Source organism: Aulostomus chinensis, chromosome 20 (genome assembly GCF_037954235.1).
Source record: "Aulostomus chinensis isolate RoL2024-O1b breed Wild chromosome 20, RoL_Achi_v1.0, whole genome shotgun sequence".
Lineage (NCBI taxonomy): Eukaryota > Metazoa > Chordata > Actinopteri > Syngnathiformes > Aulostomidae > Aulostomus > Aulostomus chinensis.
The window spans coordinates 19,517,918-19,538,807 of NC_141339.1; the positions used below are offsets into that span (position 1 = coordinate 19,517,918).

General features: G+C 43.7%; 1 protein-coding gene across 1 annotated transcript; it reads left to right on the forward strand.

Moving 5' to 3' along the window:
• Nucleotides 1-531: 531 nt before the first annotated feature.
• On the forward strand, nt 532-2,810 carry LOC147243170 (thyroxine 5-deiodinase-like). The gene has a single exon (XM_086188971.1). It carries the CDS (start codon nt 792-794, stop codon nt 1,596-1,598), a length of 807 nt encoding a protein of 268 aa, XP_086045097.1. The 5' UTR covers nt 532-791; the 3' UTR covers nt 1,599-2,810.
• The last annotated feature ends 18,080 nt before the right edge of the window (nt 2,811-20,890 follow it).

The following is a 20,890-nucleotide window of genomic DNA, read 5'->3' on the forward strand; positions in this document are numbered from 1 at the left end:
AAACCTGCAATAAATTCTACCTTTGGCAACGTCTTTATGAGAAGTGACACACACAAAAAAAAAGGTTTAAAAGCATATGTTGATGATTTCTAAATATACTCTCAGTGAGGTTTAGTTTTTGTTTTATTTTGTTGTTGTTTATTTCTTTTTTTGTTTGTTTTTGGATGAGTGTTGGCAGACTTAAATGTCACCATTCCTCAAAAGGTGCTCATTGTTCAGGGGGCCCAGGCGGCAGTGAATGACTCATCCAGCACACAGACTGTATGAATACAGCGCCGTCTAGTGGCCGCGGGGGGCCATGCACGCACTGACAGGAGCTACAGCTGTAGAGGAGAAGCCAAATTTCTTGTTTGTTTTTTTTTCACGCTTGTTTTACATGACCAACCGTGCGTTCAGCTACAACCCATTAAAACTAATCCAAGTGTCTCACAATTACATATAAAAAAAAAAAACCCAGCCATCCAGTGCCGTGTTTAATGTGCACATGTGGACTGAACACGGTGTGATTCTCTCTCTCTCTCTCTCTTCTCGCTCTCTCTCGCTCTCTCTCTCTCTGGATCTTTGAAGCCCAGAGGTGACGGGAGGTAATCCCCACCATGTGAGTGGGCGGTGCGGACACCGGAGGTGTGTTTTTTTTTCTTTTTTTTTCTTTTTTCTATTATTCAAATGCTGCTGGGCCTATAAAAAAGAGTGCTTACGTGCGTCAGATAGTTTTCTCCAATGTGTAAAGGTGACTTATTACTAGTTGTCTCTTTCGCCGGCCCAGTCGCATCCTATCGGCAGCGGAGGAGATGATGCACGACTCCGGCGGAGTCCAAATGGCGAGGGCGCTGAAGCATGCAGCCCTGTGCCTGATGCTTCTCCCCCGGTTCATCCTGGCCGCCGTCATGCTGTGGCTCCTGGATTTCCTGTGCATAAGGAAAAAAGTGCTGCTAAAAATGGGAGAGATGCAGGACAGCCCCGACGACCCGCCGGTGTGCGTCTCCGACTCTAACAAGATGTTCACCTTGGAGTCGCTCAGAGCCGTGTGGTACGGACAGAAATTGGACTTTCTTAAATCAGCGCACCTCGGGCGCACTGCGCCGAACACCGAAGTGGTGCTGGTCCGGGAACGAAGGAGGGTCCGGATCTTGGACTGGATGAAAGGGAAGAGACCGCTCATTCTAAACTTTGGCAGCTGCTCCTGACCGCCATTCATGACGCGTCTGGCGGCGTTTCAGCGCGTCGTGAGCCAGTACTCTGACATTGCGGACTTTTTAGTTGTATATATCGAAGAGGCGCATCCGGCGGACGGCTGGGTGAGCTCGGACGCTCCTTATCAGATCCTCAAGCACCGGTGCTTGGAGGACAGACTGACGGCCGCTCAGCTGATGCTCGCCGAGGTGCCGGGGAGCAACGTCGTGGTGGATAATATGGAGAACTCCTCAAACGCCGCGTACGGAGCGTACTTTGAGAGACTTTACATCGTGAGGGACGAGAGAGTGGTGTACCAAGGGGGCAGAGGTCCTGAAGGATACCGGATCTCTGAGCTTAAAAACTGGCTGGAGGGATACAGGAAAGATCTGTTGAATTCCCAAACAAGCGTTCTCCATGCGTAGTCAGAGATGCTGAACTGCCTGCTGCTCGTTCCGCTCAAAACCCCCACAGTGCAAAATATTCAGATGCTGCTATCAAGATGTTTTCACACGGCACATGATGTTGTTTTCCTCTATCAGGACTCTGACAAATGTAGGCTGTGTTTGTCTCATTGACCTTGATTGATTGCTCATATAGTTTATATTTTTTTCTATGGAAACATAAAAAAAATCAGTTGAAACTCGTTTCAGGTAGTGATAACTCTGTGTGTGTGCGTGTGCATGTGTGCGTGTGCGTGTGCGTGTGTGGTGTGGCTAATATCTCACTCTGGTGTTACTGTGAAGTTCGGTTTTTAAACGGCGAGGCCAGAAAACCGACACTGATGTTTCTGACACCGGGAGAGTTTCTATATTAGCCGGATGCCTTCATCCCAACGATCGACTGCCAAATTATGTAATGTTGGAGCAATGTAATTGAACAAACGTTTTATAATAAATGTCAGATAACACATTGATTTACTGTCAACTTAAAAAAAAAAAAAAAAAAGTTCTTCCCTTTGGTGATTTTCCTGTAAATATGCATAGGTTTTGATTTGGTGTGGTCAGTTGACAACATGGATGAGAGCTGCAGTGAGTTTACCCTCAAGTCTTGATTGTATGCAGGATGATCTGATATTTCCTGACCGCTTACGCCTGGAATTCACCTCCATTTGGGGGTTCTAACCTGAGAATTCCAGGCTCCCTGTCCTGTCGAAGTGATGAATGGTGGTTATTTCATTTCACTGTTTGGTGTCTAAACTAAGTTTTCAGAAGGGGAACCCCGTGAGTCTTACCACCATGGACGGGATAGCGTTAAGTTCTCAACAGTTGTAGTAGTTGTCCTTTTTGGTCCAGTAGCCAAATTTAGGCTGCTGCCATTAACATTACAATGTGTCTTTTTGTTGTTGTTGTTGTTGTTGTTGTTGTTGTTTTTACTTAATTTATTTTTTTTTAAAAATATGAAAACAAAATTACAGCATGATGAAAAAAGAAAGAATAACTTACCTCAAGCTAGGGATGCACGATGTGACATCGGCTCTGAAGCAGCAAATATTGGCCCGTTTATGGTTATCGTGCCGATATTTATATGTAGATACACAGATACAGATATCGCCCCGGTTTTGCCCGCCTCTTCTTCACTCCTCATCTGTTGTTTGAGATGAGCAAACAACATGGTAAATATATGATTTATGGATTTTTCGAAGTGTTTTTTTTTTTTAATAAAAAAGGGTTGCTACCTGTTTGAATTCACAAGTTTTACACGTGTTTTTCCAAGTATGTGCAAAATGTGTATATGGTATGAACTTGCTTTGATAGTAGAGATCAACATTGGTTAAGAAAAGTGAATCAATTGGCCAAATCGATTGTAAGTATCGGCACATTTGATAACAAAGCAAAACAAAAATCGTGCATCCTTACTTAGAATCTGGCCACACGGGGGTGAGTTGACTTGAAATATTACATTATAGAAGTAGTAACTTTCCATAAGATGAAGTACTTTGGTATGAAAACACATTTTATAGTCATTTTACGTACCGAGACGGAACGCCGCACAGACAGAAAAGAAAAAAGGGGGTTCCCCGTTGTATCAGAGTCGTTACTGCACAGGAAACTAGGAACGATATTTACAGTACTCACACACACACACACACACACACACACACACACACACACACACACACACAACCTCAGATGTATTGGGACTAATGGGACTTAAAAAAAAAACACAAAACAGACTAATCTTTTGATTGAAGTTTGCAAAGTAGCCAGAGATGGGCAGGGCTAATGTGTGTATGGGGGTTCAGGGACGCCAACCCACAGACTGAACCACTTTGAAGCCTGTCAGGGGGGTAAAGAGTGATTATTTTGTGTCTATAATTAGAACAAGCTCTCTAATGGACAAAACTACAGCCTATAGTTACATTGACAATGATATAATGAGGGGAACCACTTTGTTTTTCACAGGCAGGGATCCAGACTGCCCCCCCCCCCCTTCCCCAATAATTTCCGCTTCTGAAAGTGATCCACTATTAGCATATCTGGATTAGCAATCTATGGCTGATTAGAGAAAACGACCCCCTGATTAAATGAGCCGAGATGAAAGACAACGGCTGGAAATCACAATTTTCTGTGAGTGTAAAAAGGAGACAAGTCTTTTTTCTTTTTTTTTTAGCTTAACAGAGACATGTTTACTGTGGTGTAACAATCAGATCATGAATTATGATGATGAAAGTCATTAAGATCTCACAGATTAAGTGCTTCAAGTGTTGGGGGGGTTGGGTGTAGGACTCTTTTTGTAGCAGCTAATTTTCAGGATTGAGACATGAATGATCTCGCAGCCTGGTTTGTTTGTTTTTTTCTGATTCGGAAGGAATGACGAGTTAAAAACGATTATCAGAAGAGTATCGGGTCTGTCAGGAGAACAAAGTGTTGCTCGAAAACACTTCTGATCCAACGTTTCTTTCATGTGAACTACACAGCGCCTTGGATGGAGAGATCAGCGCGCAGAGACAAAGGAGAGCTGAGCTGATTAGGTGGTGTGATGATGCAGGGATTGAGGCACCTCGCATCTTTAATCCATCTATCTTCATCTCATTCGCACTCATTATTTCTGGAATCTCGTTTTCACTCTCACTCTCCTCTACATGTGGATATCCTGCGTTGCCCGAGGTGGGGGAAAAAAACAAACAAACTTTGAAGTCTGTTTTGTTCAGTTACATGACAAAAGAGGGGGGAAAGACCCATCCATCCATCCATTTTCTACCGCTTATCCCATTAAGGGTCACAGGCGAGAGGCAGGTTCACCCTGGACGGGTCGCCAGCGGGTGGGAAAAGATACTCACAGAAGTTGAAACAAAGAGCTCATTTACCCTAAAACTCACGACAAAAACGTGCAAAGGCATTCTCGTCTGCCGAGTGACCAAAAAAAAAAAAAAAAAAGAGCAAAAGCTATCATGAAGATACAAATAGTCTCTATACTGAAAAACTCACAGAAAAACAGGGCAAATATATTCATGAAAATGGAGAAATGGAGTCCGCTTACCAAAAAGTCATGACACAAAAGGGCAGAGATATTTATGAAAATACAAAAATACATGGGAAAACCCTGTTGCAAAAAAGGGCAACACATTAATGAAAGTTAAAAAAAAAAAAAGTTGTCTGCACATCGCAAACCTCATAAAAATGCCAAAAATATGAATGGAAATAGAAAAATAGGAGTCTGCTTGTCAAAAACTCAAGAGAAAAAGGCCAAAAATAACAACGAAAATGGGAAACAAGAGTCGGCGCCACAACAAAAAAAACTTTCTCCACCCAGTGTATTTAAGTGGAAATCAACATTTCACTCACTCAGTAAAATATTCCTACCATTTTCCTAAATATCTCTTCCCGTTTGTGGATGTTCAGGCTTCATGAGCCTTTTTAATCTCACAAATAAATAAAACCAACAAATACAGTGACAGTAGCCAGCGGCAAACAGGCTGGATTTGTAGCGAGAACTCAGCCTTGATATGTCTACACACCACGTGACTTACAGAGGCGCTTCCATTACAGAAAAACATACTTTCAAGCAAAACCAGAAAGAAAAAAGAAAAAATTGACGGAACTAAATGCGATACTTAAAAGGATGTGTTTTAAAACCAGCAGTCTGAGAGGTCAACGGGTTGGAGATCGTATCTATGCCAGAAGTTCTGCCTCTATTTGTTCAGTCGTAATTGAAGAAACAAGCAGTCGGATGCCTCTTATATTATATCTGATGTGCACGTATGCACCAATTTAGCCACAGACACACTGCATGATGAGGATTACGTTGCAGTGTGATGACTGTGGATCCCACATCGCCCACATCTCTGTGTGGTTTAATGTATTCTGCTTCCTTCATGCCTAAGTTGAGTCTTATTATATCATCACATGCATGTACGGCTGTGCGTGCGTGCATAAATGTGCTGGGAGCTGACGCAGCCCCTCGCCTCCGCTCTGAAAACTCCTTCAGTGTGCTAAATAAAGAAGAAATAAAAAGAAAAGAAAGACAACGTCCCTGTTTTTAAAAAAAACAAACAAACCTTCTAATCAATTACAACCCGTCAGGAGCAAACAAAGTGATAGAAGAGGGCCAGTCAATTGGTGACGTCTGACCAAAGAGCTTTTTTTTTTGTAAAGTTACAACACTGACCTGAGACTGACTGATAACATGGAAGGATGGGGGGGGGGGGTTTCTGTGTAATAATCATATTTTTATTGAAACGCAGTCTTAAGAGTCTGCTCTCACTAAAATATTCATTTTATTTGTTTAACCCTTGCAAACCATCAGACCTGCACCCCCCGAGAACCTCAGAGGACAAAATGTTCCCTTCCTGAAAACTGCCATTGTTAATTTCTATGATCCTATCATTCCCCTTTTTATCAGTTCAGTCTTGTATTCAGCATCAGCCCTGGTCACCACAACTCGGTATTAATCCATTTTCAGGATTTTAACCCCTTAGATGCAAACTGGCTTATATAAGGTCATAGTCTGGCTATAAAGGGGAACGGTAATTTTGCAGTCTGCTCAAGGGGAGATGTTTTTATTTGTATTATAAAAAGTCTGGCACACATCGAGAAAAAAGTACCCATGACCCTGCTGGTTGGTTCTGCGAAGCTTAAACCACCGCTTATTTCACCCACAAAGTTAAACTTTCCAATTATCCGTCAAACTCACGAGGACGTTCACTCAGTGACGTCAGAATGCCAGAAAAAGCACATCGTCCAGTGTAACCCAGGCCTTCATAATCCAGTTGATTTGAGTGAAATGAAGCACCTTTGGTTCGTTACTGTGAATGCGGCAGCTGTTCAAACTCGCTCACCAAGATGTAATGAAGGAGAAGCATAAGCACACCTTCGTTACCTTAAGACGGCCACGTTTTAGTGACACGTTTTGGGTGAAGTATGGCTTTAGGTGAGCCTGGATGTCGCTAGCTAGCTGCGGGGCTAACCTCATTCACTCTGAGCAACTATCAAAACAGGAAATTAGCTTTGTTTTTGCAGTTTTTGCTCAGCAGATGCGCAACCGTACAAGCCCGCGCGTTGTGGTGGCACATGCCTACAGTCTCACACTTACCACAACCAAGAAAAAACAAGTAGTGTCACATTTTTGAAATAAACGTGCTACGGATGAACCGAGTCACAAACCCAGACAGACAATATAGAGCACCTTTGACTTTTTCAGCTAAGGAGAACTCATTTTTAGTCACACTTAGAATTCCATCCATCCATTTTCTACTGCTTATCCTGTGAAGGGTCAGTGGGGGGGGGGGGGGGGGGGGGGCTGGGGCCTATCCCAGCAGCCTTCAGGCGAGAAGCAGGGTTCACCCTGGACAGGTCACCAGTCCATCACAGGACCAACACATAGAGACAGACAACCATTCACACTCACAGTCATGCCTACGGTCAATTTAGAGTATCAATCAGCCTCGTCCCCTCTTGATGTCTTTGGACGGTGGGAGGAAGCTGGAGTACCAGAGAGAACCCACGCAGGAACAGGGAGAACATGGAGACTCACACAGAAAGATCCCGTGCTGGAGCCGGGACTCAAACCTGGAATGTTGATGAAAGAAAGGGAAAGAAAGAGCAGTGAAACCTTTGTCAATCTTTGCTGAGGAGTTTGTCATCTACAGGTGTGACTGGAGACTGTTCCAGGAAGTGTGAATATCTTTGCCAGAATTTTTTTCATTTCTGTCCCAGACAGAAAGGCTCTGAGCAGGAATGTTTGTACCTCAGATATTTACTGTTTAAAGAAATGTGATTCGATTCAACCCAAACTCCTTTGTGGTCTTGGCCAGAAACCAAAAATTATTGATTTCTATCAAGCATTTTACTGTTTAATTAAAGCAGCTAACTGCTGAATAACACACAAAACTTTATCAACTCATAAAACCTCTTGTAGTACTATGGGAAATACAGAGGATCTGTGACCATGAAATATTCATTATATCAAAATGCCTGAGGTAAGTTACACATTGGTTCCTTCATTACGTTCTTCAAACGTAGCATCTCCTCGTGGAAAACTCTTCAGCCTGCTGTTCTCTCATGCTGGATGTATTTTACAAAAGTACATTTACATGATAAACAACGCTGGCTGGTGTTTATAATGAGGAATTGTTTGATTATGATGTTGAACAGAGAATTATCGCTTAAAGGACGAGTGAGTAGGCTTTAGTGTTCCGTAGTGAGCTTGTGGATTGCACTTTGGTGTGCACTCACGCTGTGTACCACACCACACCCATGCACATTTGTCCCCATCATGTCCAGTTCCTTCACTTCTTTCCTGGCAGGGCAGGGAAAAGTGGGCTTTGGTATGGTACCGTTGCACAAGCACGGAACGCCGACAGGACCGATGGTGTGTTTCAGCCGCACAGCAAAAGAGCAAACTACAACAGACAAAAGCAGTGAATTCTCCAGATGCCACGCTATAATGGGCAATGTAGAAGCGCCATAAGGGTGTGAGAATTGCTTTTATATGGTGCAGTCTTCCACCTGCCGTTCGCTAGCTCACTGTATGTGAAAGCAATTAGGGAAGCTACAGTTTGGAGTGCAATGTTGTTACCTCTTGATACACTGTGTGACGATGTGTGTGCAGTAGACCCTGACAGGGAAGTAGGATTTTCACGCCCGCTTCTGTGATGAAATATAAAATCAGATCTTGCAGGATTTCCGACCAGGTATCAGGGTCCAGTGTGCAGCTCGGTGATGAGGGGAAATGGAGAGGTGGGGGGGGGGGGTTGTTGTGCTTCAGGGAGATTTCAACACACAATTCATTGTTATTTTATCTGCTTAGAACATTAGGTCATATTACAGGCTCACCAATAGTGAACCGGACAGTGGATGGGGACCAAATTTCCAGGATGACCATGGTCTGAATCTTCTTTCCAACGAGGGTCCGGACTGTGGTGCAGGCAGATCAAACGGAATGGTGTAAAAGTGCAGGCCCGATGAACAAGGAGTGAAAGGACACTCGATTACTTACAGGTGACACCAAGCCACCATTGGTCCCACAGAAACTACCAGTGCTCATCAGGCACAAGCAAATACAACATTCAAACATTACTCAATACTAAAATGTTGTGAGTAGCTCTTGCTTGGCAGGACATAAAATGCCTTGTGACAGTGGCAGCTCTTCACAGAGCCAATCCCATGACCTTTAGCTGCAAGCCCCTGAAGTCATATGATGTGGAAAAATGAGGATTGTAACCATTGAATAGTGTGTCAGCGTGGACAAACACACTCTGGCACACTTTGCAGCCGGAGATATCCTGACCTCGGCCACCCACAGGGGCGTCTTCACAGTTTTATCATGCTCAGCTTTTATTTCAGTCAGACTGAAGATAGGAATTCAGTTTATCATCTGGAACTGGTTCACATTCTTCTTCCTCTTCAGAAAAAAAAAAAAAAGCAATACATAATTTGTTTTCCGATGCGTACAAGTTCAATGAGAGGTTGACGACACACCTGCGCTGAGCCGAGCGAAGCAAAGAAAAGTGACATATAGAAATGTGCCAAAGATATTTGTTGCAATCATGTATGAAACGAAACCAAAGCACAGGTGGGTTGTTAAGCGATTCAGCAATAGTGATGCAATTCAGTATAACACAGGAATTGTGAATCGGTTTTTTTTTTGCCCTTTAGATAATACATCTGTTAAACTATAGGTAGAGGATATGTGAAGTATGAACTACCATCAGGTGAGCACATTGTCAGGGAATAAGGATGAGTAACACAGAAATAATGCAACCACACAGCTCAGTGCCTAATGTGTGAGAGGCGGGGCCATAGGAGGTGTGACGTCACCTCCCTGATGATGTCTTTGATCTCAGTGACTCTGTCATCTCAGTCTGTCATGCTGACTTATCAACCCTGAATCCTTGCTGTCATCTCAGCTACACAGTGCTCGAAATCCCTAAATGCAATCTGTCCCGTCACCGAGATTCACTGGCAGAGCAGGCAGACCACGGCAACGCCGTCCAGAATCTTGACATCTTGTCCTCTCAGTCTAAATCTGTCATTCCAACTCTCATCTCAGTCACTGCGCTTATCAGAATCTGTCGGCTTGTACGTAGTCTGACCCCATTACCAAGACAGCCAATCACAACGTGACCTGAAGATCGCATTAAAGCTGTCCAGAGTCACGTCAACCCGACTGACTTAGAACCCTGACTGCCTTTCTGATCGTCAGCTGTCGCACGCAGTACTCAAAATCTGTTTGTACACCTACATGTATCCTGTATCCGATCACAAAGACATCAAAACTGTAGACTTGTTGTCTAAGTTTGTCATCTCATTCTGTCACTCTGACTGTCACCTCAGACCCTAAAACCACAGACCCCTAAACCCCAGACTCGGTACACCACTTCCTGGAGGCAGCAATAGTCCACACAACAGGTTAAGTGTTGATCAGATGTACAGTTGCTGAGTTAATCAAGTCACAGACGCAGACGCAGCAGGAAAGAGTAAGAGGCCCATGATGCACACAATTATTTAAGGATGGAAACTAGATGAAACATTCAGTAACTTCTTCTTTTTCTTTTTTTTCTTTCGGAAAAAGGAAAAAATGCCAGTCTGGCAGCCAGTCACTCTGCATATCACCTCATCATGGCATCTGTATCCTGGTTACCATGGCAACGTGGTTGCTATGAGATCCATTTATCTGGAAATCTGGCCGTTGCAGATGTCACCGGGTGCTGCTCTCAATAACCAGGCTTTGGCCAAATATCACACAGTTTAAGGCTCAGGCTAATTTATTGTGCCGAGTCCAGCTGCTGCAAAAGAGCTTCATAAAACCACAGCATTTCAATCATGTATCATATTACAGCTTAATTTAGTCATCACTCATTAAGTCACTCCGTCAGAAAATACACTGTGCAGTGAAGGGAACCAGATGATTACCATAAGACGCCAGTTTAGATCCACACAGTCGCTCCCCCTCTAACTACTCGTCTCTCCCATCCTCCTCCATTTCAGAGTGCTGCGCTGTTCAGAGCAGCCCAGGCATGACGCATGTCTCTGCACGTCTGACGTATGTCTCTGTACAGAACTGGGAATGCCATCCTCCTGCTTTCCAGTAATCCCCCCGGAGGAGCACATAAAATTCTGTTTATTACTCATCTGTAAAAGGCAGTCGTTAAAATACAGCGGTGATAAAGAGTTCAGTTTTATTCGCATCATTACCAAACTGTTGCAGTCTGTTTACACCTGGAAGAAGACATTATAGCATAATAAGATGATGAAATTAAAATTAAAATATAGCCCCATAGATCGAAAGGGCTCTCAAATGAAAAGAGTGCAATGGATCTGACATTAAGTTTATATTTGGTACCGGAACGCTTCTCCACGTCTCGGGAGAGCGCTTCCCCGCTCTATATGCAAATAAACACCTACATTACTTTCACCTGCAAAGTTTTTGATGATGTTTTGTCTTGATGTAAAGACAGGTTCATGAGTTACTAAAACAAGAGTCATACATGTATGAGTGTGTGTGTGTGGGGGGGGGGGGGGATACAGACGGTGACTATGATCAGACTTGACTTAACACATTTTTCTTGCCAACATTTATGACATCAATGAACAGCCGGCACGTTGCAGATCACCGGCCTCAGTTTGTCTGTTACAAGGATAAGTCAAGGCCTCTGATGAAATTTGGTACAATAATTGAACTTAGGTTGAGGAGCAATTGATTCAACTTTGGAATTCGGACCCGATGACGTCATATTGCCTTCGCGGAGGTACGCGCTGTCTGAGTGTACTTTTGCTTGAGCTGCTGTGACTTTGTGAGCAATTCAATGTGAAGTTTGAATTTTGATGCAAATTGCATCAGTCAGGCTTTAAAAAGTTAACAATGGGCTCTTTTGACAGGGGACAACGATGATGCATCGGTGACATTAGCTACAGCATGTTAGCATGCGCAACTTTCACGCGATATTAAGTCTTTGATCTGCAGGCTACGGCTCATTCAGTTGGCCTGGCGAGTCCACGACTTTCTATCTCTTGTTTAAAAAGTTTGCAATTCATGTCATCAATGATGGGTGGCACGGTGGTGCAGTGGTCAGCACTGTCGCCTCACAGCAAGAAGGTTCCAGGTTCGAGCCCCAGCTCCAGCACAGGATCTTTCTATGTGGAGTCTCCATGTTCTCCCTGTCCCTGTGTGGGTTCTCTCTGGTACTCCAGCTTCCTCCCACAGTCCAAAGACATCAAGAGAGGACGAGGCTGATTGATACTCTAAATTGACCGTGGGTGTGACTGTGAGTGTGAATGGTTGTCTGTCTCTATGTGTTGGCCCTGTGATGCACTGGTGACCTGTCCAGGGTGAACCCCCCCTCTCGCCCGTAGCCACTGGGTTAGGCTCCATCCCTCCCACCCCCGCGACCCTTAACAGGATAGGCGAAAGAAAATGGATGGATGGATGGATGGATGGACATCAATGATGTTTCACCGAAGAGAGCCTCGCATGGCTGTGTGGGCATTGTTGCTCATGGTCTCTTACTCCCACGGGACAATGTTGATGTGTGGGCTAAAGTAGACTTACTTGATTGAACCCCTGGCTCGTTCCTTGCTGGAATTCTTGCTGGGGCCACCGGTACCTGCAGACAGCAGATGGCAGTCCTATTTTATTCAAACACAGGTTGCAGGCAATTGGAGAACGTATTTGATTAGAGGCCAGTGTAGATGTGGAGTCCACTAGTTGGGTTGGAGAGATAGTTCACCCCAAAAATGGAAATTCAGTCATTACCTACTCACCCTCATGCCGATGGGTGAGTCGGTTGGGTTTTAGTCCGTAAGTTTGTACTCCTCTGAAACGAGGGGCTGAGGACAGTGAGCATCATGTGCTGTACAGATTGTAAAACCCCTCAGGGGATATTTGTGATATTTAACTATATAATGAAAACAGCCTCTTCTAATTTTCCCCCACATTCTGTTCTTTTTCGATCTTGTCTGTGCATTTATGAACAGGGGTCACTGAGTCTAAAGCTGAATTTTGCTCAAGGAGTAGTATTTTCATCTTCTCTTCACAGGCTTTCCGTTTTATCTCAATCTCATGTTAGTCTGCTGATACCTTTAGTTATTAAGACTAGAACATAATCTCCATTGAACTCGTATGCACTGCCACCATTTGTCATTGTTCTGTCCTTAAATGTTCAAATTTATCCAAACAAGAGCCACCATTTTCAGATAAGCACATTACATCACTGATACAGCATGTAGCGTTTTCTGGATGCAGGTCATAGCATTGTTACTCAATACTGTAACAACTCAAACGTTTTTGGTCCTCATGAATTATTTCATCACAAATAAATATGACAATATGGCCCAGGTTTATAAAATAATGGAATGTCTGATTATGTAAATCCGGGATATCTTCAGGGTTAAATCAACCCAGCGTTTCTCCAACTGTTCACAGGCGTGGCCATCCAAAATGGGTAGAGACAGCACTAGAAGAACAGTTACAAAAAAAAAAAAAAAAAGGAAACCATATATTTCTCTTGAGTCGAACAAAGTTCACAAATATGAGGGAATGTAAATCCATCCAAAGTCACTGCAGCCAAAGCCAGGAGGGGAACACAGGCAAATAATAGCCGACTTTGCGAGTGACTCATTTTTCGCCTTTGCTGGATCTTAATACATAAAATTCACTTGAAGAAATGCAGTGGAGAGTGTCTGTGGGACTGTGAGAGCATCATTGGCGTTGTTTGGTTCTACTTGGAAAATGTAAATAGTTGCCTCCATGGAAACCAGTATCTTTCATAAAGGTGCTCATCAGGAAAGACTACAGGGGGTTTATCTGTCAAACTCTAGAGGAACCCTGGTGCTTGTACACGCTTTGACCTCATTAGACCATGTTAGAGCTGCTGCGTATGTTACTATGGTGATAGACTCATCTGAAAAGTAAACCACCTTTGTACAGGAAATCCCAGGTTGACCGTGAAGTTAGCTCGCAAACCCCTGATCCAGCTACAGGCCCCAGCTGTGTCCTCCTGTTGACCATTATATTTTTAGAGCTGACATCGAAAAAAAAATGATAAGCACATTGGTGCCAAGTTCATTTTTATTATGGAACCCTTTCTTTACAAATTTCATTAAAGTCAGAATGATTAGTGGTCTTCAAAAAATATTCGACGTAACGGGAGATGGGGTTAATTTTTCTCTAGAAATGCCCACAGTTCTATTTTTAACTTCTATACTTAGAGAGCCTTTTCAGTGCTCGTACTTTTTCCGCTTTTACTTGAGTAAATAAGTTATTCAGTCTACTGCTTAAGCGAGGAATGTGTTTACTTTTGCCACCTCTGCCTATTTTTAAACCCAGGACAACAGCCACCACACAGAAGAACCCGTGATGCAGTGCCTTTGAAAACACAGCTGCAGATCTTATCCTCCATTTAAATCCTGAAAATCCCTCAGCTGATGCGGTGCAGGTGCTTGGTTGACCCCACCCCCCACCCCCACCCCCCATTCTTCATGGGGAAAATGATGTTACTTCTCAAAAGACAGCAGTAGCTCGCAAGTGACAGACACATCATTGATTGTTCATTGCACATCGTACACAATACGCTCATTATTCTCCTCTGACGTTGTGGTGAATACAAGAACCATAATAAATCTCGTTAAAGCTGCAGTCACAACTTTACATGCATCCCTTGCAGTCATATAGTATGTATAAAAATAACTACGAACACTATGGCATTGTTTCTTTAACTCGGTTTACTCATACTCATCTTTCTCTGAAGGGTTTCGCTGAAATGTCTTTGTAGTTTGATATTCCTCGCCTCCACCGCCTGCAGAAAGGCAATTCATTGTCTTATATAGAGCAGTCACGTGCAAAAGAAGATACAGTGTCTAATTTTATCAGATTATATTACCTCTTTAGGGAAAATGTGTCAAAGGTTAGTGGTTTATTTAAGGTATTTGATCAAGAGGAGCAGATTCCTGTAATGACATATTTGTGTAATAAAAGAGCAGCCAGTAAAACAGCATATGATGTCAAACTGAAGAGAATTGATTTGATCAGTAGTTGGTTGGGCTTAACATTCAAAAGTTTGAAAATAACTATTTTGACATTTTCCAATCTGGAATTCGGCCCATCAGACCCATGAGACTGCCCTTATAAAAATCTTCCCGAGGTTTGAAGTAAAAACCCACAAACCTGTGGGATATCCGAGACTCAAACCTACAGTCGTTGCAACCCAACCCAAAGCAACCCATTCACGCAAATGTAAAGCCACAATGAATTTCCTGGCTTTGTGACCCCAAAACGCATTGAAAAGGCAGAAATGGCCTAAAGGTTTGAGAAGCAAGCTTGTGACCACAAAGTTTCATCCTGGATTTGTCCTGCCAATCCAGGCAGAGAAAGGGAAGCTGCAGCGTTGGCCCCATTACACCGCCGAGATGCCCATGAGCCAGAGGAATTTGTTGTCACTGCACAGATACAGTGGTGTTTGTCCTTTGCATTGAACTTGAGGTTGGATGCACCACTCAGGGAGCAACTCCAGATCTTTAAGCCTGCACTTTGGTGAAACCTTGAATGTCTGGGATGCAAACCTTCATGCTGTGAGTTAATAGAATGATCCACTGTACCACGATGCAGGCTCTCAATCCCTACTGCTCCTGAGGAGCGGTTCAGTGGCCAGTAGGGCATTCAGGACATTCCTCAGTAAACAACCCCCTGACTAAAAAGTTTGAAGAGGTATCTGTCCAAAAACACCATGATATTGATTTATGCCTTTTCTTTCTTAGTTGGAGCCTAAGCCACTGACAATCAACCTCCTTCTGTCTGTCCTGGGCTATGATTCGTATTCACCCTTCGTCCTCTCTCCTCCACCACCGATTCAAACATTCTCTCGTTTTGCCACGCAGAATTTGCATAAAAGAGGAGCTGGTTTGTCTGATGTCGAAAAACTCCCAGCGCTGCAAACATGCCGACCTGATTCTGATGAAATCTGTGGGGGCATATTTGTGAGGAACTGGGTGTTCTTGTCAGATTAAATGGTTGCACACCTGGTCACTGCCCCGGAGAAGAGAACTGCTTTCACAATGCCATTTAAAATCATTATCTCCGTCTTGCTGGATGTTTCCACACATTCTTTGGAAGGTTGAAGCCTGTTGGTGTGTTGCCTGTCCTCGCTTGGCATATTGGGTCACAACTTCCAGTTCTCCAAGTCTGACTGGCATTGATTTGCGCAACTTTGGCCTTCTCCCTGTTACTTTTGAGACCTATCTTGGCATTCGCATCACGAATATCTCTTCCTAAGACTATCAAGTGCCTCGCAAAACCAAGGTCATCCAGCTGGTTGAAGAGGTTGCCCTCTTGGTTATTTTTTTCTACGACCAACAATAAAAAGAAAAGTGGCAGGATGCAGCCTTGTTGAGCACCTCACTGTACTATCTAAATATTGGTAGGGCCGTGAGCTGTCCATGCTAAAACCTGATTTTCTTCTTGTTTTTTGATGGTCTCCGCAAGTATCCGGTTGAAATCTGCCCTTGGCAAATTTGGAGGCACAACAAAAAGAGTCCTCCTTCCAGATATTCTCAAACAAGTGACAGGGGTATCTCTCCCGATGTTTCTATAAATTACTTCATTGCTTCAACTGGTTTTCCAACTGGGACTCCGAACGTTCCATTGTTAAGTCAGTAAAACAGATCCTCTGGTTTTCTGCAGCATTTTTTCTGCCTCTGTTGCGAGGTCTTTTATGTATTTGTTTTATCTTCTCTTACGCTTCTTCGAACCTCTCTGAATTTCTGCTTGTACTCCTCTTGGTACCTGCAAGTATGTGATCTTTTGCGGGCATTTAGTATTTTTCCCTTGATCCTTTTTCTTTCTTCTGCTATGTAACTATGACTGGGTTATCCAGGGCTTTTTCTACTTCCTTTTCCTGCCTAAACTTTCCTCTAGAGATGCAAAAAAAAAAAAAAAAAAGCCTCCTGAACTGAAGTCCTTCAAAAAGTTTTTCTCCTCCATTTTGGAAATCCTGGTACCTCAGTGGGTTCTCACTCTTTTTCAAACATTCCTCTTGGGATGGTAAAATATCAGATGCACTAAACAGAGCTCGGTGAGAGACCATTTCATCCAAATCAGAGTCCACTGTCCATTGTATGATCCCTATCATCAGTTTAGTCATGGCTGGACCACATTGATACCCGGCTGCGGATGCTAACGGCTAATTTCAAGTCGCTGCTAGACTGCTACGCTGCCAAACAGAAGAAGGATTCAGGGAGCCAGTTTGGCACCTCGATCCCAAGTTTGTTGTGCCTTTGAGAGTTATTGTGATGAAACTCATTGAAAAACACAACAAGGAGAAGAGGGATGAGGCAAACATCAAGCTAACCCGGGAAAACCAGCTAGCTTGGACAATAATGAAAGCTGTACGACTACCTGTCGCTCTGTTGAAGCTTACTGAGGAATTCAGTCCAGTGTGCTCCTCACTCAGTGCTTCCGTTTCCAGCATGTGTAAGAACCTCGCTGAAAAGCTGCTGGTGTAACTTGGGTGGTGTAACCATCCACGAGAAGCGTGCTCTACACTACACAAAGCAGCAAGATGAGGGCTGTCACAACAGAATTTGTTTGTTCAGATGACCTCATCATTCACAATGATGAGGTCATCTGAACATTCTGTTCCTGTTCTGCTGGCTTGTGTATATCTGTCCTCTGTCATATAAGCTACTGCAATTAGAGCAGTGTAGTAGCCTTTCCTCTCAGATATATTAAAAACAAAACGTATTCACCAGCATTCAGAAGCTGCTATTGCCGTTTTGTTTTGGGGCTCTCGTCAGACAAATATGGATACGACAGTGACACGGTGACCTCAGACCTTTGTCCACCAGGTACCAGTGGATGTTTGTGGCAAGGATAATGCATTTACATCCGTGGAACGGATGGATGGAAAACTCAAAAACATGCCAACTTCAGTTCATGGCTGTATTCAGCACGGAAGCATTAAAAAAACACTCATCATCAGTTTTCGGTTACAGCAAAACATGGATGTTCACGAGGGCTCATCAAACCATCCATGGCAGCTCCTCTCATGAGACTCTGCAAGGTTAAATGAGGGAACACGGTTTTTTATTTATTTATTTTTTTTGAAGGTCCTTCATGTCAACACAACACATGCAGACGGTGCTAGCACATGACCATGTAATCTGAATTATACTGAGAGCAGTCAGAGACGGTGCTGCCACGTTTATTCCTGGGGGTTGACGTCTGGCCGGATCATCCTTCACAGCAGTTTGGTGTTACACACAACCAAATCAATAAAGTGTTTGAAAGAGTCTACAGCCACGCTAAATCAGCTTGACCTCACTTGGCTGCCCGAAATCATTTCAATTAGATCCAGCAGAAGAGGACGCTATTGGCTTTCTGACGGCCTATCAATGAAACACATTTGTTAAAAGACCTCATGTGGCTGGCGTGACTTTCATGGACATAATCACGTCATTTCTACCACAGATCGCCTGCTTGTTCCATAATGTGCATACGCACATGAATGTCTAGTAGACTCCATCGAAGACAGAAATTTTGACAGTGAATATTTGTTTGACTTCAAGAATTCTCCCTGGGAAACAAATGAGAATGTCCTAAAGAGTCATCCATCCATTTTCTACTGCTTATCCTGTTAAGGGCCGGGGGGGGGGGGGGGGGGGGGGCTGGAGCCTATCCCAGCAGCCTTCAGGTGAGAGGTGGGGTTCACCCTGGGTCATGGGGCCAACACACGTAGACAGACAACCATTCACACTCACAGCCACTCCTACTGTCAATTTAGAGTCTGGATTAACCTGGTCCCCTCTTGATGTCTTTGGACTGTGGGAGGAAGCTGGAGTACCAGAGAGAACCCACACAGGAACAGGGAGAAAAATGGAGACTCCACACAGAAAGATACTGTGCTCCAGCAGGGGCTCGAACCTGGAACCTTCTTGCTGTGGAGCAACTGTGCTGACCACTGCACCACCGTGCTGCCCCTAAAGCATCCATGTATGTTTCATTTCCATGGTGATGCTAACTGCTTAGTTTAAACTGAAAAAGACAAGGATCCAGCTGAGAAATTCCTCTTGAACTCTGAACTCTAAGGCCACAACGACTATGATCCCATCATGCGTCTATAATGAAAGACAAGACTGAGCAATGTGAGATGTACAGCAAGTTGACGAGTGTCATAGGTGAAGTTATTCCAACCAGTTGGAGGATAGCAGCGTCAAATGTTCCAGGTCTTCGTAAGGCCGTGTGAAATAAGACAAAATCTGCCTACATTCAGGCCAAAAGATGTGTGAAGAGAATTTTTTTTGCTCTGGGGATGAATTGAACAAAATATTTTAAGATTAGTTTCACTCTCCAGATGGTATGTCACTCACTCTAGCCTCCCAAGAGTCATCCATGAAATGTTCCATCTCACAATAGCTATTAATAACTAATCTATCCACCCCGTGATTCAAATCCCCAAATTTACTGAGTTCTTCCTTGGCCTGCTACGTTGTGTTTACATCAGTCCAGTAGTTTTTGTGTAATTCAGCTAAAATCCAAACAGCCGGGTAAACAAACAGACCCAGCGGGAAACATAACCTCGTTGGCGGAGGTAATATACAGGTGTATGGGATGGGAGATTTTTGCTGATAACTGGCCCCCGATATGAGCTTGAAATAGGTTGTTTGCACTCCAAACCTCAGCCAGTGTGCAATGAGTGCAACTTGAAGGTCGTTTGATAAGACGGAATTCCCTTTTCACCAAAACAATGTAATCCGTTTCCTGTGTAAAACGCGCCTGGGGACGACCTGCTACTCCTTGTTACCTACACTTTTAAGTGCAGCATCCGCAGCTCACAAATGCATCCATACACGTTTTAAAAATCATTCACCCATGCTGTTTAAATAAAACCTCTCATCTGAACATCCCTCTTTGCCTCCATCACTTTATCCACATTTGTCTCGCTCAGCCAAGTGGAAAAAGAGCAAGAGTGTGAAAGAGCTATGTGTGTGTCTTTTGCTGCCCGTCTCCTACTTCCTCCAACTCCCTACGTCTCATCAAACACGAGCCTGCTCTCGGTGTTTTCTGCACTTCTTGTACCTCAAGTGTGTTCTGACCTTGTGTGCTGAGAGCAATAAGGCTCCAGACAGTCAGATGAGGCTGCCGCGTCTACACCGTTCCGGTTCATCTGGCCCACATATAGTCAGACAGTTACCTGTGTCTCGCTTATGTGTCTGCTCAGCTTGAACAAACAATAGGGTTGTCCCCAGGTGGTCCAGATATTGCAAGATAGGTTTTGTGTGTGTGTATGTTCCAGACTGTCTCGGTAGAAGATTGCCCTGCTACAGCTCCATTGTACCCTGGACTGACTGACAGCAGGATTACTGCTGAAGAGGTTACCACAGCTTTATCTCCCTAATGCAAATACACGTGCACACACATGCACATGGAGCATGCTTTCATGCACACAAACATGGTTTTATAGGTAACCAATAATGTCACCCCCCCCCCCTCTTTCTTTTTTTTTTCAGGCTAATTACTATGTATACTGTTCAGTTTCCAGTGCAAATGCATGAATATGAGCTGACAGACAAAAGTGGGGTATTACAGAAAATCAGGGGAGGAGACAACCTGCTGAGGCCATCCGTCTTCTAGATAAGGGTCTTTCTGCTCTACTAGCTGGCCTGTCCACAGACAGACCGCCACATGGTCATAAAAGTATACGAACCAATTGATTATCACACAGCGACTGATCTCCAGCTCCAGATAGCTTTCCACAGTCAGGCTTTTCTTCATGAAGGGGAAATACTTGGGATTTTCATGAGAAAATGATGTATTCAAATGAGTAGAAATACATTGCTAAATAGCAGTATATAAAACTGAAAACAAAAACAAAACACGTGCTAAGATCCCACCCAAAAAAAAAAAAAAAAAATCAAGGTCATGCTCTATAGGATGCTTAGCTGTGATGGCTGAGAGCGGTTACTGCTAATCTCACAGCATCATGTGGAATACCCTGGAGATTAACACACGAAAAGTACATCATTATCATGTTCAAACTCCACTGGGAATGCCATCGCTGCAAAACTCTCTCTCCCTTCCACATATTAATCACCCCCTCTTTATTAGGGAAAAGGATGTTGTTCATTTTCCTCTTAAATCTGCGATGTCTTTCGACATTTTTTTCCTTTGGAAAAAAAAAAAAAAAAGATGTTTTTGCTCTAATTGCCATCATGAATTTTGGTTTTGGCAATTTAGAGTTTTAGCCAGTGGCAGCCCTTTCTAATGAGTGACTGTTGAGTGTCCA